Below are 25328 nucleotides of genomic sequence, written 5' to 3' on the forward strand. Positions count from 1 at the left end.
TTTTACCAGATACAGAGTTCAAAACATTGCTAACTAAATTAGGGAAAATAATCAGTCTAAACACAGATCATCTTAACAGGAACTAGAAAATATAAAAAAGACCCAATTGAGGGAATTTCCTTGTGGTCCAGGGGTTACAATTCTGTGCTTTCACTGCCGAGGGCACAGGTTCAATCCCTGGTGTGGGAACTAAGATCCCACAAGCTGCGTGGCTTGGCCAAAAAAAAAAAAGAGACCCAATCGAAAATAGATAATTAAATATCTGAAGTAAAAAACACCCTGAACACCCTAGAAGGAACAAATGGCAAACTAAATGACACAGAAGAACGCATGCATGATCTGGAAGATAAAATAATGGAAATCATCCAATCAGAACAGCAGTCAGAAAGGCAAATTTAAAAAAAAAGTAAAAGTAACATATGGCATCTCTGGGATGGCATGAAATATAACAATATTCACATTATAGGAGTTCCAGAAGGAGAAGATAAAGAGGAAGGGTATCAAAAATGTATTTGAAGAAATTATGGCTGTAAAATTTCCCAAACTGAAAGAAGGAAACAGATATCTAGGCACAAGAGGCACAGAGATTTGAAAACAAGATGAACCCAAACACACCCACACTAAAATATATCATAATTAAAACAACAAAAGTAAAGAGAGAATTCTAAAAGCAGCAAGAGAAAAAGAAAGAGTCATAAAGAAGGGAATCCCCATAAGGCTATCAGTTGATCTCCCTGTAGAAATTTTGCAGGCCAGAAGGGAGTGGCATGATATATTCTAAGTGCTGAAAGGGAAAACTCTGCAACCTAGGAAACTCTACCGATCAATATTATCATTTAGAACAGAAGGAGAGAGAATTTTTCAGACAAGCAAAAACTAAAAGAATTCACCAATACCAGATCTACCCTAAAATAAATCCTGAAGGATCTTTTCTAAATGGAAGCGAAGTAAGAATCTATAGGAAATGGTAAATCCCACTAGAAAGGGCAGATATATATTAAGGATTGAAGATTACTTAAATAAGTAGATTAAAAGACAAAAAATTGTAAAAGAAACTCTGACTACAATAAACAGTTAAGGGATAAGCATTAAGATGTAAAATATGACATCAAAAACACAAAACATGGGGGAGGGGAGTAAAAAATGTATATCTTTTAGAATGTGTTTGAATTGAAATGACTATCAGTTTAAATGAAGTACATATAATTATGGATCAACATATATGAACCCCACTGTAACCAGAAATCAAAAATTTACAAAAGATATACAAAAAATAAAAAGAAAGGAAACCAAGCATACTACTAAAGAAAATAATCAAACCACAATGGGAGAAACAAAAAGAAGAAATGAACAGAGAAGAACTACAAAAACAACTGGAAAACAAGTAATAAGATGGCAATAAGTACTTACCTATCAATAATTACTGTAAATGTCAGGGGAATAAACACTCCAATCAAAAGATATAGGGTGGGGACTTCCCTGGTGGCTCAGTGGTTAAGAATCCTCCTCCAATGCAGGGGACACGGGTTTGAGCCCTGGTCCAGGAAGATCCCACATGCCGTGGAGCAACTAATCCTGAGCGCCACAACTTCTGAGCCTGTGCCCTAGAAACCATGAGCCACAACTACTGAGCCCATGCGTCACAACTACTGGAGCCCATGCTTCACAACAAGAGAAGCCACCGCAATGAGAAGCCCATGCATCGTAATGAAGAGTAGCCACTCGCTGCAACTAGAGAGCGCCCACATGCAGCAATGAAGACCCAACGCAGACAAAAATAAGTAAATAAATAAATAAATAAATTTATTTTTTAAAAAAGGGCATAGAGTGGCTGATTGGATTAAAAAAAAAAACTTCAATATGTTGCCTACCAAAAGACACACTTCAGGGCTAAAGAGACATACAGACTGAAAGTGAGGGGATGAAAGAAAGCTATTCCATGTAAACGAAAATGACAAGAAAGTGGGGTAACAATATGTGTATCAGACAAAATAGACTTTAAAACACAGGCTACAACAAAAGACAAGGACATTATATAATAATAAAGGGATCAATATAAGAAGAGGATATTACACTCATTAACATAAGCACCCTATAACAGGAGGACCTAAATATATAAAGCAAATACTAACAGACATAAAGGGAGAAATTGACAATAATACAATAACAGTAGGAGACTTTAACACCCCACTGACATCAATGGACAAATCATGCAGACAGAAAACAATATGGCAATAAGGTCCTAAATGACACAATAGAGTTGGATTTAATCAATATCTACTGCATACCCCCCAAAAAGCAGAATACACATTCTTTTCCAGCACACAAGGAATGTTCTCTATAATAGACCACATATTGGAACACAAAACAAGTCCCAACAAATTTAGAGGTAAAAACTATATCAAGCACCTTTTCTGACCACAAAGGTCTCAAACTAGGAACCAACCACAGAAAGAAAAAAAAGTGAAAAGAACAAACACGTGGAGAGTAAACAACATGCTATTAAAAAAAACAATGGGTCAATGATGTAATCAAAGAAGAAATCAGAAAATACCTTGAGACAAATAAAAATGAAAACACAACTTTACAAAATCTTTGGGATGTAGAAAAAGCAGTTCTAAGAAGGAAGTTCATAGTGATACAGGCCTTCCTCAAGAAACAAGAAAAATCTCAAATAAACAACCTAACCTACCACCTGCAAGAATTAGAAAAAGAATAAACAAAGCCAAAGTCAGAAGAAGGAAGGAAATAATAAAGATCACAGAGGAAATAAAATAGAGATCAAAAAAACAATAGAAAAGGTCAATAAAACCAAGAGCTGGTTTTTTAAAAGGATAAACAAAATTGACAAACCTCTATCTAGCCACCAAGAAGAAAAGAGAGGACCCAAATAAACAAATTAAGAGGGGTAATAACAACTGATATCACAGAAATACAAAAAATTATAAGAGAATACTATGTACAGTTATATGCCAACAAATTGGACAACCTAGAAGAAATGGACACATTTCTAGAAACATACATCCTGCCAAGACTGAGTCAAGAAGAAACAGACAATTTGAATGAACAATCACTAGAAGTGAAATAGAATCTGAAATAAAATAACTCCCTGCAAACAAGTCCAGGACCAAGCAGCTTCACTAGGGAATTAATTGTACCAAAACATATAAAGAACTTATACCTATCCTTCACAACTATTCCAAAAAAAATGAAGAGGAGGGATATCTCAAAATATCTACAAACAATAAATGCTGGAGAAGATGTGGAGAAAAGGGAAACCTCTTGCACTGTTGGTGGGAATGTAAATTGATACAGCCACTATGGAGAACAGTACGGAGGTTCCTTAAAAAACTAAAAATAGAGCTAACATATGACCCAGCAATCCCACAACTGGGCATATACCCTGAGAAAACCATAATTCAAAAAGAGTCATGTACCACAATGTTCATTGCAGCACTATTTACAATAACCAGGACATGGAAGCAACCTAAATGTCCATCGACAGATGAATGGACAAAGAAGATGTGGCCCATATATACAATGGAATATTACTCAGCCATAAAAAAAATGAAATTGAGTTATTTGTAGTGAGGTGGATGGACCTAGAGTCTGTCATACAGAGTGAAGTAAGTCAGAAAGAGAAAAACAAATACTGTATGTTAACACATATATATAGAATCTAAAAAAAAAAAAAGGTTCTGAAGAACCTAGAGGCAGGACAGGAATAAAGGTGCAGACATAGAAAATGGACTTAGGGACATGGGGAGGGGGAAGGGTAAGTTGGGATGAAGTGAGAGAGTGGCATCGACATATATACACTACCAAATGTAAAACAGATAGTTAGTGGGAAGCAGCTGCATATCACAGGGAGATCAGCTCGGTGCTTTGTGACCACCTAGAGGGGTGGGATAGGGAGAGTGGGAGGGAGTCACAAGAGGGAGGGGATATAGGGATATAAGTATACGTATAGCTGATTCACTTTGTTATACAGCAGAAACTAACACAACAATGTAAAGCAATTATACTCCAATAAAGATGTTAAAAATAAAAAAAGAAGAGATGACTGGATTAAGAAGATGTGTGTTTGTGTGATTGCATGTGTGAATGTATATATAATGGAATACTACTCAGCCATAAAAAAGAATGAAATTCTGCCATTTGCAGAAACATGGATTGACCTAGAGAATATGTTTAGTGAAATAAGTCAAAGACAAATATTATGTGATATCATTTACATGCGCAATCTAAAACACAGTACAAATGAATGTATATGCAAAACAGAAACAGAGTCATAGTTGTAGAAAACAAACTTATGGTTACCAAAGAAGAGCAGGAAGGGGGGGGTAGGGACAAATTTCAGGTATGGGATTAATAGATATAAACTACTATATATAAAATGGATAAGCAACAAAGATTTACTGTACAGCACAAGGAATTATAGCCATTATCTTCTAATAACCTATAATGGAGTATAACCTGCAAAAATACTGAATCAGTATGCTGTACACCTGAGACTAACATAATACTGTAAATTGACTATACTTCAATAAAAAAAATAAATTGGAGGCAATTTATTTTTGATTAAAAATAGGTTTCAATAATTTCTTGTATAACTAATGTCATGTTTTCACCGTAAACAAAAATGCAACTTTGTTAATTGGGCAAATAAATGTCCTTAACTTTTTCTGATATCTAAATGATGAATCTAAAAAATGTCACTTCCTTATAATATTAGTCACCTACTTCCCAACCTAATACAAAGAATACCTCATTAACTATATTCAGACATTGGGTATACCATTGCTCACTACAGCTTTCTTCAAGTGTTACATAAATGGCAAGAGGTAAAGTAAATATCAGCGAAATGGCATCTGTCTCCCAAAGCATTTTCCTCAGATACAAAAACATAGATAGCAAGAAGGTGCAGTAATTCTTCTTCAAGCCAACTAAAAAAAAAATCCCTATTTGCTATGTTTACCATACCTACTTATAAGTTTAACAGTGGGATCAAAGGAGACACATAGTATTAGTTCAGTGCTAGAAATTACTTTCCAGTATATCCTGATACAAAAGTGTCTACCTCGACTACTAAAACATGAAAGATTTCATGAAGTCAATGCCCCACAAACATACATCTTGACAGGTAATTTCCTCCATCAAATTCTAACCTCTTAGCCTTTCTTAAAAATTGTACTGTGTTAGCTAATGACTTAATAACCACATAATCAGTCAACACCTTTCCCTTGTGAAACCTTTTATATCACCAATTTCCTAGATACTATATGCAATATACTTATAAGTGATAAAGTAAAAAAATATAATTTTATTACATTTTAAATACTTGAACATATTGGCCTTATCTATTATTAAATAGGAAATGTGTTAAAAATGTAATGGACAATAAAGTTGAATTTGTCTACAAAGTAGCAACTAAAATAGAAGGATCTATTTCAAATTAAAGTGATACAGATATTATTACATTAATATGTAACTATTCAAAAAAGTAAGAGTAGCTTAGGAAATGTATGGGTGGATAGAAGCTAATATGGATTTTAGAAAAAAAAATTTTTAAGTGAAATTTAGTTTCAAACTCTGAAAACAGAATGCTCTACTAAATATAGTCACTAAAAATATTTAGAATAAAAGCAGGGAAGCTGAATTTACACAGAATGTAGGTTTCCTTTCCTGTAAAACTGCCATTTTATGTTTCTACAAAAATCAATTTGCTGAGGCTCAAAGGAGGACCAAAAGTGGAATACTCAATATGCGAGCAACTCATATTTCTCAGAATCAATATAAATTTAGATGATTTTCATATCTCTAAGAAAATTAATCAGACTTTAAAAATATCATGTGCTAGGAAAATTTAAACTGAGTCAAAGAATAATGACTGCCAGGTAAAGTCATTAGCTGAATAGTTTTCTCCTTATCCAGAGGAATGGTTAGTATTAAATCTTGGATGTTCAGAAATGTATATTACAGCAATATCATTAAAAAACAGTAATTATTCATTTTTAGATATTAATAGATAAGTTTTTAAACCTCAAACATTCTATTTTTTGAAAATGTTATTATTAACTGATTGTAAAACTTGCTATTATCCAGAACTTACATTTCAGCCACAAATAAAAAGAAAGTAAAACATAGGGAAAGATACTCAGGATTTCAAAGATATGAAGGAGACATCTCAAGTACCTAATTAATAAGACAATTTTATAGAGCACAAACCAGGTGTTTAAATGTTGGTAGGTACACAGAGATTGTAAGCTTTGACTTACTGATAAAACAAAACACAGATTACAGCGTACTGCAAAATAATGTTCAGTGTTACGGATGTGCAAAATATGGCAATATTGCCCTGAACTATAAAAGTTAGCAAGGAGCTGTACAAAGGAGTTGGAATTGAGTCAGAATTTGAACAAAGAGTAAGATTCAAACTGGCACTGAAAAGGGTATTACTATAGGACCACGCAAAGGTCTGAATATGTGAATGAATGGTAATGCATATTTATTCCAGCTATGCATTCTCACACTGTTCCTAAAAGTGTAAAAAATCATTATCCACAAAAACTGACAGGAAAGTAGAGGCTGTGAACCTTCGGCACTATATCCATTTTCATATTAAAAAAAAAATCACACATTTTTGCTGTCATCTTCCAGGTAGCCTGAGAGGAAAAGTTTTAAAATCATTTTCTGCTTATAACTTTTCTTTTTTAATCATCTTATGTTTCTTTTATATACAGAAACTCTCAATATAATACTATTTGGTACATTGCTACCATCTTCTTTATATCTAGTAGGCTTCTATTTTGTTCTTTAGGATTTAGTTTCCCTTCACTTTTTAAACAACTGAGTAATAGAGCATTACTTCCTTGCACTTATTGCCATTACATATTTGAAGTCTACTACACTTTGTCATAATTTATTCCATGTTTCCTTTGATTCTATATTGTAAAACATCACATTTGTCTCATTCCTACGCAGGAGGAAACTGATTAATTTGAAGGTCAATTTAGTTACAAAAGGTTTTATTTCTATTTTGTACTAACGAACCACCATGAACTGCCCAAATTAAACATGAATTAAACAGTTTAAACCCAAAGTGCCATTCATTTAACTGTAAATCGATAACTCTTCAAGAAACTAATGGCTCCAATTCCTTATCCTCTCAAAGAATGAGAATATTTCCTTGCTGTTGTTTTATGGAAGAAAAATGAAAATTTCAAGTATTTACCATTTCCAGTTTCTCTACTTTAAGGCGAACAGAGGGATTTAGGGAAACCTTCTTTCCTTGTGGTCCATAATTATCAGTCAAGGCAGGGGCAATATCTACGAGACAATAGGGTACACATTAATTGGAAATTTAATTGGAATAGAACTTTTCATTTGACAGGATGTGTTCTGGGCTCCTGAAGTTCAAAAAGAATTCTGGCTAATCAGTTGGCAGTTTTCACTTTTGTTTTCATGATTCTTTGTTCTTTAAATCTAAAATGTCTTATATAAACCAGCTTCACTTAAGCCTTAAAAGACATGATATAAAAAGCGTGGCCAATTATGCATTAAGTCCCACAGAAATATTAATACAACAAACATACATCCCACCAGTTACCTTGTCATCACAACAGCTTACTAATTGCAAAATGAAAAGTCTTTTTTTCTTCCAAAATAAGCAAAATCATATTAGAAATTTTAAAAGGTCATGATTTTTCTCTGGCAAAAGTGGTTTTGGTACATGAGTTCTGGAGGTACTATGGAAAAACTCACAAATACAAACTGTTTCAAGTTTGCACATGAAGTATGATATAGGCTCAGAACTTCTTGAACTAAAAATCCTATTTCTTATTTAACAGAAGTTATATTCCAAGTAGCATAAATGGATTCTCAAGAGTTGAGTGTCATACACCTCTCACCCATTCTCTAATGCCTTCTCAGTCTACCCTGATTATTTAGATGAGCTTTGTCCTTGTTGCATGAGTAAAAAACAGGTGTCACAAGGGACTAGAACTTGAAAAATTATTTGCCTTAATATGCCAAAGTTTCTCAAACAAATTCCTGCAATTCATGTCAATCCTTATATCTAAATTGTCACCATTCTAAATACACTTTTAAATGGTATTTTACTAGTTCTACATAGAAACAAGAGGAAGAGAAAAAACTTTTTAAAATGTCACATTTTTATGCAGTGTTTTAATTTTTTTTTTATTTCTCAGAGCATCTGTCTCTAAGTACAAAATGATTTGCATTCTCTTTCTTAAGAACATAAGAAGTGCATAGGAAAATAAATAGTCTTCCTCTAAACCTTTAACGCTTCCTTAACATTCTATGTAAAATCTTGAATATAGCTTATAGGTGTCAAGATCATGAAAAAAAAATGGTTACTGACTTTTAGCTTTAAATGGAATTCAAACCTAGAGAAAGACTGATTTTAGTATAATAAAATTTTTACAATTTTGACAAAAGCAACAAAGATGCCTTAGTTGCTGTGATACCTAATTGTTGGCCAAGGGCTAAAAATATATTATACGTATAAAATTTTTTTCCTCTTAAGAGAAATTTTGTGCCAAACCTAAAGTGTAGCATAAAATATCAGCATGGAGTGAAGTGGTATGGAAGCCCAAATAGCGGGTAAGTCAAATCCTATCTTTAATTTTTAGGGTTTGGACGTGTGAGGCTTGACAATGACTTTCAGTCTGGTGCCTGACCTATCATTAAGGCACAGTAACACAAGGTGGACCCAAGCTAACCTAATTATGATCTCAGACCAAGACTAACCCTGGGTGTGAATTACTCAATTCAAGTGTATGTGGAAGGCATAGAGAGAAGACAAAAGAGAGGGAGGGATAGGGACTCACACCAAGGTGTGGGTTCTCACTTATGTTTTCCTACATCTAAGCATAAAAATTTGCTATGTGCAACAGTGGAAATAACAGATTAACTCTTATTTATGCTTACTTTTAGCCAGGCATTACACTAAGTACTTTATATATATAAGCTCATTTAATCTTTACAATAACCACAGTGACACAGGTGTTATTATTTCCAACCCAAGAATGATGAGACTAAGGCCCAAAAGGGTAAAGAAACTAGCCCAAGATCATATAGCTAGTAGGTGACCATGTTAGGATTCTAATCTCTTATGACCCCTGAAGACAATTTCTTAAATGTGTCAATATCTTTCATCATCAGTTTTCTCATCTGTAAAGTAGGAAGAATAAAACAGATCACCTTACAGGAATTGTAAAGGTAAATTAAAAATCATAGAAAACTACTATGAAAACTATAAAGTAGTGTTAATAGTAACACAGACACACAGAGATTAAATAGGAGATTTAATGTAAACTTATACTTACATCCCATTTAACAATATGCAATCATGGATTAACAAAATCTCACTTTCTTCTAGCCAAACTTTCCCTAAATCTTTACCTTTGAGCTCAAACCTTAGGAGGATGTGGACATAAATCCAGCATGCTTTGGTAATTCAAGGTAGCTTGACCTGAAATGCTCCCCCACAGACAGTTTTTGTCATTTGCCAGTGTCCTCTCTCACTTTCAGCCTTGGGCTCTTTATTTGCTCCTCTCTGGGGGCGGGGGGGGGGGGGCGGCGCTGAGAATTTTCAAAGTATGGCTTATTATTCCCTTGGATCCTCTCTTCCTATACCTCTTTTTAGGAGCAGAAGAAAGGACATGTTTTATAAGGGTAGGATCAATACCATTTAGTTAATACCATGAACCCTCACCATGGATATTTTTCCTCATCACTAGTTTGTTTTCAGTTTTAAAAGCCTTATTGCAGGAGAATTAAGGCTTGTGTGGTGGTAAAGTTAATGATCGTATCCCTTCACGTAGTAATTCTTTACTGATTTCCTTAGGAATGTCTTTAGCATGTTTTTAGCTCACTCACAAACTCACGCATTATTCAGCGTATGGCGGTAGTAAACAACTCTGGATTCTGAAATAAGAAATTTATATAACAGAATAGTTTCGAAAAACATACTCAAGTATAATGTGGATTTTAAACATTCTAACCAGTTTTACACTTTGGAATGCCTTTGAGATGAGAACAGGGGTAGACTTGCCTCATTAAGTTTATTTTTGTTGAGGTTAACATTAAAACTCATTTATGTTTTTTAATAAACACCACCTGGCTGAAGGAGTCTAGATGTGATGGTTAAGGATCTAATTTGGGAACAATCTATAATTAACTACTTATAACAGACAAATCACAAGGTATATAAGTTACCTAGAGATAATTTAGAGTTGACTTTGCCTTTTTTTCTCCCCAGAAACATCTGGCCTACTACATTTATGTGGAAGAAATTGTACTGAGTCAATTCCATTTCTGCTCTAGAAAAATGTTCCATTTTTAATGCATTTTAATATTTACATACAGTTAACTCACTCAAATATGTTTTTCACTAAATTATTTTTCTATTACAAAATCTAGCATCAGTTCTTATAGTCACTGATGTAAATTTACCTCAGTTTGTTCATTACTACAGGATCTCCTTGCTCTAATCACATTTGCCTCCTAGGGTCACCTGACATGTAGCTTGACCTTACTTCTTTGCATTTGATGATGATGCCTCCTTCACTTAGGATGATCTGTTACCTTCATCCATCTGTTGATGTTTATCACTTCTTTCAAGATCCAGATGATGTCTGACTTTTGCCCAGAAATTTTTCTCTATTGATTTCTGCATGTTTTGTGACAAATTCTTTACTATGTACTAGCTTCTGGGGTAGAGGGGGAGGATGCAAAATTGAATTAAAGGACAGAAGCTTTCACTTCTGCTCTAAAAAACATGCCCTGGAATATTACCTGAGCTATACTCTAAACTTCAGTTTCCGTAATATTAATAACAATGACAGCAAAATGTACTGAGCATATTCTATGCACCAATTACAAAGTGCTTGACATACATAATCTTGTTTAATACTCATAACAACCCCATGAGGAAACTATTTCAATATAATAAGCTAATTCAGCCAATAGGTTGGGAGCAAGGATCTGAATCTCTACGTTTGCATTTAGAGCCTGGTGATTAACCACTGTGTTTTCCCTATATCACACTCAGGTCACTTACTACTTCTTCCCTTAATCTACTTTGCTCATGTCTTTACACATCTTGTGCAAATGTGTTATTTGTCCATAAGACATATACTTCTTAGAGTACCAGAACCACCCGCCCCCTGCTCTAGTCAACACAGAACACTGCAAATAGTCGAGTTGATATTCAATAAAATAATCACACATGCACACACATAAATAAACACACACATATATGTGCTTTCTAATCTGAATAATGAAGGTTTTTAGTCCCATATTTTATTTCACAATATACTATTAAGTATCTCATGGAAAAAAATCCCAGTTCCTTCATATTTTCTACCAAACTATGAGGCACATGACATACTCAGTAAATACTTACTGAGTGAATAAATCGGCTAAAAGAGGCATCAAGAGAATGAAAATTAATTATGTAAAGGAAATAATACTAATAAAGTTTCTAAGGGTCAACAAATCCCACTAAGTAAAAAGGCATATAATTGACGGCTAAAGATTGTTCCTAACCCACTGGTAAATATTGCTCCAAATCAGAGAAACTACTATGGAATTCACTATAAATTCCTGTTAAGTATAGGAGCTATGTGCTATGGTCTGAATGTTTGTGTCCACCCGAAATTCATATGTTGAAATCCTAACCCCCAAGATCATGGTATTAGGAGTTGGGGCCTTTGGGAGGTGCTTAGAGCATGAAGGTGGAGCCCTCACGGATGCGATTAGTGTTATTACAAAAGAGGTCCCGCAGTGCTCCCAAGACCTTTCCACCATGTGAGGACACAATAAGAAGTCTGCAACCACAAGGAAGCTCTCACCCAGACCATGCTGGCACCATGATCCTGGACTTCCAGGCTCCAGAACTGTGAGAAATGTCTGTTATTTATAAGCCACCCATTCTGTGGTATTTTGTTATAGTAACCCACACAGACTAAGACACTATATAATTTCTGCTAACTCTTCCTTATTTTGCAGTTTTGATCTACACAATGCTATTAAAAATTAAAGTATACGAGTAACAATTTGCTTTATAATTTAGACATGTAATTAACTCATCTTTTCAATAAGTATAGTTTTTTTTTTGGTTTGTTTGTTTTGATTGTTATTCCCTTTAACTTTTGGAGATAATTTAAGGGAAGGAATTTTTTCTTGATATTTGAGCCTACAAACACTTTACAGATTGATAAAAATCCTTTTTTTATGGGTAGCTTACACAATTAATCCTTTATTGTTTTGAAAAGTCAATAAATCATTTCATGTTAATTAAGAACCAGTAATATTGAATTCACAATACTGATGTTCTTTCTAATTTAGATCTATATAATCTCTTCCAAGAAAAACAAAACATACTTCTTTTTTAAGCTATGCTCCCTTCTATAATTTCTCTAAAAGGTGCATTTAATATACCTCACGAGGACTTCACTAAAAGGGCAAGGAAGCCTAATCTTGAGTTATAGAAGAGTTTTCATTATTTGGTTTCAACAGTTCATTGATTATTACAGCTTCATAGACACTGCGATGATAATGCATCTTTTAAAATTTCAACCCTTTGTTCAGGAAAATTTCCAATAAAAGTCATAATCTAACAGGGACCACTGTACAATGGATTTATTTTGCTCTTTTATTCAATGAAGGAAAAAGGCATAATGTACCCTTCTTTAAAGTCTTTTAAGTCACATTATGTACTCCTCATTGAAAGAGTAATTGAAAAAAATAACAGGAAAGAGGAATTAAATGTGCATTTACCTGTATTAGGCATATCTGTAGGGCTGTTGTCTGAAGAAGTAATTGGAATCTGTTCTGTTTTCTTGTATCCAGTTTTTATCTATGAAAGAAAATGAGGAAAATGAAATGTCGTTTTCTAAAGTAGGTCAAAAACCAGACGAGAAGCTCACGTTAACATTAGAAGGATGATTAAAGAGATTAAAGCAATAGTCCCTCAAATATAAAACCTTTAAACTTTTGGTATATTCATCTTCAAACACAGCAATTCAGAATGAAAGTAACAACTGCTTTCAGCTCTACCATATCCAAGGACAACAAAATATAAGGCTATGCACTGTGTCTCTGAAAAGGTATTATAACCCCAAATGAGAAAGTATAAAGGGCTAAGAGAAAATCTTAAACTCTGTATCTGATTAGCATGGACCTGAAACTGAAGTTACCTTTGAGGAATTTTATTTCACTGACTAAAAGTCTACCTGATTTTCAAGTTTGTTTTATAGAGTATACACTATATTTTATAACTCATTATTTATGGCACTGTTGCAATTAGTAATCACAGTCATCCCTTTATATCTGCCATTTCTGCATGTGCAAATTCAACCAACAATGGATTAAAACTATTTTTTAAAAATTCCAAGAAGTTCCAAAAAGCAAAACTTGAATTTGCCGCATTGGCAACTATTTACATAGCACTTACACTGTATTTATTTACGTAGCATTTACATTGTATTAGGTATTATAAGTAATCTAGAGATGATTTAAAGTATATGGGGAGGCTGTGCATAGGTTATATGCAAATACTACACCATTTTATACAAGAGACTTGAGCAGCCTCAGATTTTGGTATCTGCTGTGGGGGTGTGGGGAGGTTATCCTGGAGCCAATCCCTCCACAGATGATGAGGGATGACTGTAATTTTATCGATTTTGATGTGGGAACTCCCCCTTTTGTGTGATTCTAGGGTGAACTATTGATGTATTCCAGCATACACACATGAGGGAACAAAATCCACCTACACTGTACAGGAAAGAGCTGAGCAACAGAAAGGAAGATTGCCTGTCTTCAGTCAAGCAGAAAACAGAAAAAATAATGAACAGAACCATATTAGAGACTATCTGAAAATAAATATAACATTCCATATCATAGTTTTGAGTGATATCTAGACATATCTTTGTGATGCCATTCCTGATCATGATTTTCTGGACAAAGGATATATTGACTTGAAAAACTGTATTTATTGACAGCATAGCATAAAATCTTAAACAAAGAAAAGATCTTTCAAGGAAATACCAATCTGTTAACAAACTATATTACCAAAATTATAGTTCTATATGTATATGACAAACATAATGACACATAGCAGATTTGCGGACTACATAAATAGAGGAATTTAAGATTACCTGATTTATCTTAAAAGAAGATAAAATGGCATCTGTAGATTTGGGAGTGGATGAGGTCTTTGGAATTAGTATTTCAGGGGGAGAAGAAAGAAGACTAAATTTTGAGGCTTGAGGTCCATATTCTTCTGTAGCTTGTAAAAGGGATGAACACGATGGATTTTCTAAATGACTGCTGTGAGATTTCTGTCTTATGAATGCTATCTCCCAAGCAGATTCTGACCTAGCATTAAAAAGAAATCACTTTATAGATATAGTACAATTGAATTCTAAGATAATGTTTCATATATTATCAAAAAATACTTCTTTTGGGTCTAAAGTACTAGGACAACTTAAATTTCTATTTTTAGGGAGACATGCTAAATGACTCATTCTATCTTATGGATAGAATAGTTACCTCAACTTGGCTCTGGTAATTATGCTTTTTGCTTCTTCAAATGATACACCAATCATAGACTCCTTGTTTATTGAGACAAGTTGATCTCCTGGCTTCAAACGTCCATCCTAACAAAAATAGTAACATTTGTAAAGAAACTGATTAAGGTATTTCTTAAAAAATTAATTGATGCAATTAAAGCAAAGCACAGTTTTAGTAAAGAATGACTTAAAGAAAAGAGTAAAAAGAAAATTTTAGACAAAGAACCTCAACAGCAAAATGTTTTGATTAAAGTCTGGTTTGGTAATATACATGAATGAAATGGAAATGTTCACGTATTCCTTGAATAAACTTTCAGGCTAAGGAATCCTGAATATATGAAGACGTAGTCTGGTACACTAGGAAAGGGGCCTGTTTTAAAAGGTCAGTTATATGAGACAAACACAGCTCTGAATGTGATAAAGTAGGCTAAATAATTCTGGTATATTTCAGAATATAAGCCTCATTCACTTCAGTTTCTGAGCATTCCTTTATCTTTCATCCCACCAAACACCGAGTTATTCCACAGTTAGAATTTTAAAAAATTCAGTCAAGGATCTTAATTATATTGATTCTACCCACATTTCTGTTCATGGTGAAACATCTTCTTCACTGGATCTGCTGCCCCTCCTGTGACTCAGGCCCAGTTGGTTGGACAGGTAGCTTTATTCACATCCTACTAATAATGACCAATTCTAATTGGCTGCCTGGCATTGTCTTTGTCAAGTCCTGGCTCTGCCTATAACTAGCCTAACTGAGTAAGACAAAGCACAAAAGTTACAAAATTTAAAGTACATGTTAGGCAAGTTTTCTCAGTCTTCAATTGCCTTTTCTTTTAATTCAAACTGGAAAAGAAGAATGAGCTCTCCTCATTTTCAGCTCTTAAGACGCTTCTCCATTTATCATTAGTACAACCACAGAAAGCATTATTTCTATAACTAGGGAAGAAGCTTATATGGTTAAAAAGCATTTTCACCATTGATGGTATTTAAGTAAATTCCACAAATTAAGGGAAGATCTTTTAAAAAGTCTTATCTACTATGTATAAAATAAGTTTTAATTAATAGGATTAACCAGGGAAAAGAGATGGTGAAGATAAGGGGATGGAAGGAGGTAAAAAAGAAACGTATTACCATCAAGGAGGTAGCAGGATAAAGATACAGAGATGAGAAGCAACATATAGTGTGCAGGGGACTATAGCCTTCAACACAGTGCTCAATTAAAAAGTGTGAGCCAGAAATCATGAGAAATGAGGATGGGGAAGTAGGAAGAGTTCAGGTATCTGCAGGCCTTTGACCCCAAGCTATCCGTGAGATAGCTTCTGCACTTACTGTTTTTGTTTTCATAATGCAAACATTACCTAAGTATTATTTCCCACACTTCCTTGATGAAAAGAATCAACTGGAGTTATAAAAAAGGTCCATGTTATGAGACCCCTCTGTTTGAAAGTCTGATACAATATTGATATAACCCTGAATAACTGATCTTTGGTCTGAACTGCATTATATGTAATAAATGTATATAATAATGGTGATTATGGTTACTTTACTTTTAAATAACAATAATTTTTTTTAAAAAAACCTTTACTATTATCTCTCACACTGAATACTGAGTATACAGGAAAGCAAAATAAATATGAAATATTTATCAACAATTTTTATGGGAACATGTTATTTCAAATACTGTGTAATAAAAGATATTATAACCTAGATGCATAATGACCCTATGACCCTTCTGAAATATAAACATAAAAAAATCCAAAAAGGCAATTTGATTTTAAAATATATAAAATTTGAAAACTAATTTGGATTTTATAGGTATGTGATTAAACATAATTAGCAAAGTCAGAGAACACAAAATTGCTATATTCACAAGTGATTTTTTTTTTCTCCTTCCATTTGATAGATGTATGGGGAATAAAACACAATAGTAATGCTGGAAAAGGCTAAGCAATATGGAGAAAGTATCTACCATATGGATCCTATGTGTTCAGTAAAATGAAAGAGCTGATTTTGTAAGATTTTATAAACACAGTTCTGTATTACCTGGGCCCAAGTCTTATGACAGACTTTGGCTACATATGCATTTAAATCAATTATACCCAGACTATACTTAGAAACTTAGGTACAAGAGCTTTCAATTTAATATGCTAAATATTAGTTTGAGGATAAGTCATTCCCTCAGGTTAAAGTGAAATGGTAACAAATAAACAAACAAAAACAACCTTTTTGCCACAGGCAAAACGATAAGGCTAATAAAACTTAAGGAAGAACAAAATTCTGGAGAGTGCTTATTTCTGGGAGGGAGGGTGGGGAATGCAATGGGGTGCGGGGAAATCATATAGGAAGACTTAATAGTAAAATTTTCTACTTCATAAGTCAAATGGTGAACTCTAAGTGGATTCATAGGCGTTTGTTTCATTATTATTCTTCATAAGTTAGATACATGTTCCAATATCCTTTTGTATGCGTAAAATATTATATTATTAAAAAGAAAAGAGGGCTTCCCTGGTGGCGCAGTGGTTGAGAGTCCGCCTGCCGATGCAGGGGACATGGGTTCGTGCCCCGGTCCGGGAGGATCCCACGTGCCGCGGAGCGGCTGGGCCCGTGAGCCATGGCCGCTGAGCCTGCGCGTCCGGAGCCTGTGCTCCGCAATGGGAGAGGCCAGAACAGTGAGAGGCCCACATACCGCAAAAAAAAAAAAAAAAAAAAAAAAAAAAGAAAAGAAATTTTCCAGCCCATCAAAAGAAAGCTCATGACATTTGCCTCAACAATGTTCCTAACCAGATGAATTTTATTTTGGTTCTATATTCCAAAACTGGCATTGGAAGTAAGGGCCAAAAAGAGGTTCTTAAAATCTAATTTTAAAATAAATAAAATTAAATAAATGTCATTGTTAAATCCAGCTCTAGACCATTTGGGATCTGCAAAAAAAATTCCTCATTAGAATCAGCTTAATAAGGTAGATTATAACTGAAATTTAATGACTATTCTACTATTGATTTATGTCCCAAAGCCTGGAAATAATTTGAGGAAGGAAAGGGAAAAATGAAGAAAACCTTGCTTCATTGGAGCAAAGCATTTAAAGGGCACTGACAAGGGAAAAAAGGTTCTTTTAGAATTGGGGTGGTGGACAGTAAATATTAGGTTATTTTGTTTTAATCTAAATATTCTTGGTATTAACCTGCCTTTTATTGAACTTCCTTGAAAAGGGAAAATTCTATAATGAGGACTGTAAGCCAGATGGCACCTCATCTGTCTTCTAGTTGGGCAGCAGTCTTCAGAGGCAGTGGACTGATGAGGAAAAAAGAGCACGAGGTGTGGCAACCAGATAGATTTGAATTCGAATTTGAGCTCCACAACTTGCTAGCTAGATGTCCATAAACAATGGGAGAAAGTGGAGGAAGGGGACGGGGAGGTGCACAATCTCAGCTACAAGGCACACGGAACTGAATTCTAAACTGTCGGAGACAGCTCCTCATCCACGTATCTTAAAGAAACCACAGTTGGTTGACAGCATTACGGAGAAAAAGCCTTCAGAAAACAGAAGCCTCCCACATTCGCCTCTTGGGCCGCACAGTATTAGCCATACAGAGGAAAAAGTTCTCAGTAAGGCAATTTAACACATCTTATATTAAAGTACACCCATGTACTGAAGTAGCATTTTCCAGGAAGACAAGAGTCAGAGAAGAGAAGAAGAAGAAAGTCTCTGACTGTGGTTTCTGGTGTTTATATATATTTTTGTGTCTAAAAAGTACTCACAGCAGTTGTTGTTTTTTTTCTTTGCCTCCTAGAATAAGATCTTAGCTGATCATGTGAATTTCTGAACTTGTTTAAAAGTCAGAACCTGCAAACTAAAACAAAGCTATTTCTGTAAAAGTCTGGCATTCAAAGCCAGTGAATTCTGCCCCAGCTGGATTAATGTGTCTGTGAAGATAGTAACTTCAGAGAGGCCTCTTCCACACTGTCTAGATTCTGATTCAGCACTTATTGAGCAACTACACAACATGACAGGCAAGGTGCCAAGCACTTTCACACACCTAACTTCAGTCTGAATTCTTTCACATTGACATTTATAAAGATTTTGAAATAATAATGTATTCTTGAACACTTGCATACTTGCATTAAAAGCTGCCAACACTGTCCATTTCAGATTATAATGACCATTACAGTTTTCTAAATAATGTGTTACCATAACCATATATACAGCCTGATTCTAACTCATTATTCCTAAATACTAAGGAATGCTCCTGCAAGCCTTTGGATTCCTTTCCCATACTTTCATAAAGGATGAAAGTCAATGGAGGTATCACTTTTTTAATACCAGTTATTAACATGAATGTAGGCAATTTGTTTAATCTCCATGAGACTCATTTTTTTAGCTGTGAGGTGGGGATAAGTACCTATTGTACAGGTTGCTGTGATAAATAACGTATATAAAATCCTAGCACATTGTAGGTGTTAAACTGAAGTGAGTTGAATCAGAATCCCATATCTGTTGCAGGCAATTTTTACAGTAATAGCAAATTTAATCCTCCCACTCCTCAAATTAAGAACCCTTTATGACTGCCCACTGGTGGCAAAAGCTGAAACTCCTGAACTTCCCAAACCTAGCACAACAAACTAGCTGCAACCTACTTTTTCTAGCCTCATCATCTACCTTCCCTCCTCAGCATATAAATTCTTCGTTCTATTCTCAGAAAATGTCCTTCAAACCAGCGACGGTCTTTCAAACTTTAATGCACTTACACATATTAATTCCTATCTAGAATGCCACCACCCACCTTGCCACTTCTCTGTCTGATGAACTCTCATTTAAACTTCACAACCAAATTCAAACATTATTTCTGCTGTAAGTTTTCTCCATCTCCCTAGATTTACTTACTTGTCCCCTTCTCTTTGCTCCAAATGCACTTTTACTTATCTATATTATTGCACTTACTCTGTACTGTCCTTATTTGTTTACATATCTTTTTTTTTTCCATTGGAGTATATTAATTCAGCAACTCCCAAATTAGAAGCATTGATTCTTTCAGTTGACCAGAACTATGTCCTTTTCATGGTTATATCTCTGAGCATAGTGCCAGGTATACAATAGGTCCACAATAAATGAATAAGGCCCAGGAAACACTTTGAAGAAATTAAGGTGGCTCTAACACAAATAATAATGGCAAAGGAGAAAAGTGAGTGACATCTTAAAGTGAACCCTCTTGGCTGCTACTGCTTTAGCTCCCACCAATTGATTGGTTTCTTTACCCCCTGCCATCCAGAGGCCTTTGTCCTAACTATCCAAAAATCCTTGGTCCCAGTTCCAGTGAATAAATGCTGCCAATTATACTATGACATTTACTGTAAGATCCATTTCAATTTCAGAGATGCTAGAGAGAGGAAAAAAAAAGATATATATATATATAGATATAGATAGATAGATAGAATTACACACAGGTAATTCTATACCTATATATTTATTTTATATACATGTGTGTGTATGTGTATACAGTAGTCCCTTGGTGTCTGAGGGAGAGTGGATCCAGTACCCCCTTGAATACCGAAATTCATTTATGCTCAAGTCCCTTACGTGAAATGGCATAACATTTGCATGAAACCTATGCATACCCTCCCTGTATACTTTAAAGCATCTCTAGATTACTTATCATACCTAATGCAATGTAAATGCTATGTAAATACAATGTAAACGCCATGTAAGTAGTTGCCTGTGCTGCAAATTCAAGTTTGCTTTTTGGAATTTTCTGGAATTTTTTTTTCTGAATATTTTCAATTTGAGGTTGGTTGAACCCACAGATTTGGAACCCGAGGATATGGAGGGCTGACTGTACGTGTGTGTGTGTGTGTGTGTGTGTGTGTGTGTGTGTGTGTGTGTGTCCCCTAGAATCAGGTAAATGAAATATATCAGTTTTGAAGAAAAAATTTTGATTCCTGCCTGCTGTCCTTACAGTATTAGCAGAGAAACAAAGAAAAAGCAAAACATTCAAAGTGTTGTTCAGAATCGGAAACAAAGGGCTAAGAAGAAGAGGTACTTTTGTGTGGAGCCCAGATGGTGGCGGTTGAATGGTAAACAGGCAGATCAGTGAATTCTCAGAAATGTGACTAAAGGATTATTCATTCATTGGTATTAATTGAGCAATTAATATGTGTCAGGTACCAAGCTAGGAACTAAAGATATTATTGTGAATAAAATCAGATAAAATCCTTGCACTTAGGAAATAATCTGAGACTTGTGGTTCAGGCAGAGTCGGTACAACAATCACAGATACTGATGTATGATCACAAACTGAGAAGGAAAGAAACAGGCACAGACAGGTGATATGAAGGAAAGGTGCACAGACAGGAAAACAACCTGGCCTAGACTTGGGATTGGGGAAGCACAAGGAATACCTCTCTTTGTAAGTGGTCTTTGAATTGATATATGAAAGTAATGGGGGGAGCTGTTCTTAGTCAGAGGGAGCAGCATATAAGATGAGAAAGAACCAGGCCCTTTCCAGGGACTGAAAGAATGCTACTCTGAAAGCATAGGTGGGGATGGAGAGTCAGAGAAGTAGAGGGCAGAAGTCACATAATACAGAGCCTTGTAGGCAAGTAAGTATTAGTAGGAGAGCTGGGAGGGAAATAGGAATGGTGCATAAGAGCAGACAAAGCTATTGTGAGGTCTGATAAAAACTGATGATAGTTTAAGCAATGGTGATGGCAGTGGAGATCAAGAAGACTGATGGGTTCAAGAGCTACTGAGAGAGTAGAACAGTCAACAGTATGTACTAAGGAATTGGATATGGGTGTTAAGGGAGAGGAAGTAGTTAGGATGCTGTAAGGTTTTCTCACTTTGTGCTACTGGAGGGTGTCACTCATAGAGATTGGGAACACTGGAAAGAGGTCTGTCTGGGAAGAAATGGGTAGATGAGGGTGTGATGTGATTATCATGAGTCCTGCCTCAGACACGTTGCATTTGAGATGTCTTTAAGAGATCCAAGTGGAAATGTTGATCAGGCAATTGGATATGTGGGTACGAAGGTCAAAGGAGTGTCCCACCCAAAAAAGGATCTAAGATTTAACACTGAGACTCCAAACTGATATCGGATTGGCTGGTGGGGTGAAAAGGGCCTTGGAGTTCCCATATTTTATATTTCCCTTAACTCAGTACGTAGTATATTTGTTCCCAACCTATAGGCTTCCTCTAGCTCTTAGAGCTGGGAGAATCTTCTTTCCTACTTGAACTAGCAAAACGTGTCAATATGTTCCAAGTTTGAACTCAGAATACGTTTTTCAAAGAGACAGGACCATTTTGGTTACTGAACTAGTGTTGTATTTCATATCTTCCAGGAGGAAAAATACTTTTGTGTGTGTATTGGTATAAAGGGGAGGAGCTAACCATAGTTACTTAAAGATAACTCTTGTGTTCCAATAATCCCCTATCTATAAAGTTTGGGAATATAAATGAAATATAATCCATCTATAAACTTGAGATTGCCTATGTTATTAGTTCTGAAACAATATAATGTTAAAATAAAATTACAGCAAGTGAAAGCACTCATATGCATTTAAAAAATATTAACAGTTGCTCAGTTCAGCAACTTAATAAGGATACCCTATGAGCCTGTGTTTCCTATTCCATAAAAACAGGTGTTTTACCTGCAGAAATTTTGTACAGATTAGAAGTTTATTAACAAGCCTAACACAGTATTTAGAATACAGTAAATTCTATTATTACTGTTCATAATTTTTTTAAAATAAAATGGAATTAATTTGTATTTGCAGAGTAAACATGTACATAACTCTCCAACTTGAGGAAGAACACAAAAGTAAATGTAAGCACTGCAAGCCTACTTATTCTTCTCTGTCTACACCTTTCTCTATTTGGGCTGTTTTCTTCTCTTGGACATGACCAGATACTGTCAAAAAATATTAATAACTCTGTGCTGCTCTCTAGTGGTAAATATGAAATGTACTTTATTACATGGTTTTGCTTTCTAATACACTTTCAAACAATGAAATTCTCAGAAAATCAACAAGAGAAAATATACATTATAGGTATAATTTCTTAGTCTGTAATCACTGACAGGAGATGAGTCACTCAGCACCACTGCTATCAATTTATTACTTTAACTACAAATATTTTTCATGGGGGGAAAAAGCACAAATTGATGCTTGTCTTAAAAGTAAATTCTTTTCACTTGTTAGGTACCATGATCTATTGCATTACTTCAAGTATAGTCTAAGAAATACCTTAGCTATACTGAATACACACACACACACACACACACACACACACACACACACACAGACATATCTCAGCTTTAAAACTAAAGTAGTACATCTCAATTCTTACAAGAAAAATTTTGGTTTTTGTTTGTTTGAATTTGTTTAAATTTAGCATTTAAGTATGCTCTTAGTTAATAAATTAAATTCAATAGCCAAAAATTATATCATTATAAACCCTATACTTATTGTATAATACTTACCACTTGGTAAGTGTATTTGGAGGAAACCTTATTATCTCAGCAAGATTGAAACAATTTAAATCTATTGTTTTGGAAGTTACTGGTTAAACTGATTTTTTTTTTTTCTAACAAGGAAAAAAATCCAATTGAATAAACAAACTGCTTGCTAAACAGTGTTTGGTGTAGGAATCCGGCGGGGGGTGGGGGTGGGGTGGTGGTGAGGGTAGGACTATTTATTCAACCAAAACAACTAGAATAAGGACAACGACAATATAAACAGACTTTATAAGAGTATCCCTTATCATGTTATATAGCTTGATATTAATAGAATGTTTTATTAAATTCTTTATATCCTATATCTCTCCAAAAAGGGAGGCAATTTTCAACAAAAGACATGTAGAATCACATTAGTAAAACAGAAATAGCAAATAAAATTCAAGAGAAATGAGCATGAAAATATAGTAACCAATTTGTTAACTAAGTGCTTCAAATATCGATCTGAGCTTCCTAGCAACCAGAGCAAAATGGAACTCATGCTTTATATATTTCTTACAGTGAAGAGGAGAGTAAGGTTTTCTAACTCTTAAAAAAGATACTTTCTAGTCTTAATTCTAAATCTAATTTCTCATATGGGCTAATAGTAACTGGTATAATTAACAAATTCAATAAGAATTACTGCAAAGTCAGAAATGAGTGGATTTTATTTGCTCTGTTTGTTTTGTTTTGCATTTAGGAGAGGCTAAATGAAGTACTTTAACTGATCTAACTTAACCCTAACTTGGAGCAGTGGATAGATAACACGTCTTCAAATATAACCTCTCTCAGCCAGACTTAAAATAAAATTTGAACAGCATATAATTAAAAATATATAATATTTACTTACAGCTTGAAATCTGCTACTTTCATATTTATTTCATATTTATTTTCTATTCATTTGTTAGGTTAAAGCTCCATGAGTATAAAGGTCTATCTTCCAATCCCTTTGCATCTTTCACTAAGAAATGGTCACAGTGAATATTCAGTTAATATTAAAAATTTACTGAGATTGGTTCAAGATCACAGAGTAGAAGGACATGTGCTCACCGCCTCTTGCAAGAGCATAGGAATCACAACTAACTACTGAACAACCATTGACAGGAAGACAATGGAACTCACCAAAAATGATACCCCACATGCAAAGACAAAGGAGAAGCTGCAGTGAGATGATAGGAGGGTTGCAATCATTATAAAATCAAATCCCATAACTGCTGGGTGGGTGACTCATAAACTGGAGAATAATTACACCACATAAGTCCACGCACTGGAGTGAAGGTCCTGACCCCCACATCAGGCTTCCCAACCTGGGGGTCTGGCAATGGGAGGAGGAATTCCCAGAGAATCAGACTTTGAAGGTCAGCAGGATTTGACTGAAGGACTTAGGACTGGGGGAAACAGGGACTCTACTCTTGGAGTGCACACACAAAGTCTTGTGTGCACCAGGACCCAAGGGGAAGGAGCAGTGACACCACAGGTGACTGAACCAGACCTACCTGCTAGTGTTGGAGGGTCTCCTGCAGAGGCGGGGGGTGGCGGTGGCTCACCATGGGGACAAGGACACTGGCAGCAGAAGTTCTGGGAAATACTCATTGGCGTGAGCCCTCCTGGAGTCTGCCATTAGCCCCAAAATAGAACCTGTAGGCTCCAGTGTTCAGTCTCCTCAGGCCAAACAACCAACAGGGAGGGGACACAGTCCCACCCATCAACTGACAAGTGGATTAAAGTTTTACTGAGCTGTACCCACCAGAGCAACATGCAGCTCTACCCACCACCAGTCCCTCCTATCAGGAAGCTTGTATAAGCCTCTTAGATAGACTCATCCACCAGAAGGCAGACAGCAGAAGCAAGAAGAACTACAATCCTGCAGCCTTCGGAACAAAAACCACAATCACAGAAAGATAAACAAAATGAAAAGGCAGAGGATTATGTGCCAGATGAAGGAACAAGATAAAACCCTAGAAAAACAACTAAATGAAGTGGAGATAGGCAATCTTCCAGAAAAATAATTCAGAATAATGGTAGTGAAGATGATCCAGGACCTCAGAAAAAGAATGGAGGCAAGGATCAAGAAGATGCAAGAAACGTTTAACAAAGACCTAGAAGAATTAAAGAACAAACAGAGATGAACAATACAATAACTGAAATGAAGAATACACTAGAAGGAATCAATAGCAGAATAACTGAGGCAGAGGAATGGATAAGTGACCTGGAAGACAGAATGGTGGAAATCACTGCTGTGGAA

General features: G+C 35.1%; 1 protein-coding gene across 3 annotated transcripts in view; it reads right to left on the reverse strand.

Moving 5' to 3' along the window:
- STXBP4 (syntaxin binding protein 4) overlaps positions 1-25328 on the reverse strand; it is a 171539-nt gene that overhangs the window by 125038 nt on the left and 21173 nt on the right. For all 3 annotated transcript variants that reach the window (XM_060080938.1, XM_060080939.1, XM_060080940.1), the window contains 4 exons: positions 14581-14687; positions 14187-14406; positions 12808-12886; positions 7235-7329 (listed from right to left, as the gene is read on the reverse strand). In XM_060080938.1, the coding sequence (XP_059936921.1) occupies positions 7235-7329; positions 12808-12886; positions 14187-14406; positions 14581-14687 (501 nt within the window). The remainder of the gene's footprint in view (positions 1-7234; positions 7330-12807; positions 12887-14186; positions 14407-14580; positions 14688-25328) is intronic.

The sequence above is a fragment of the Mesoplodon densirostris genome, chromosome 18 (assembly GCF_025265405.1).
Source record: "Mesoplodon densirostris isolate mMesDen1 chromosome 18, mMesDen1 primary haplotype, whole genome shotgun sequence".
NCBI lineage: Eukaryota > Metazoa > Chordata > Mammalia > Artiodactyla > Ziphiidae > Mesoplodon > Mesoplodon densirostris.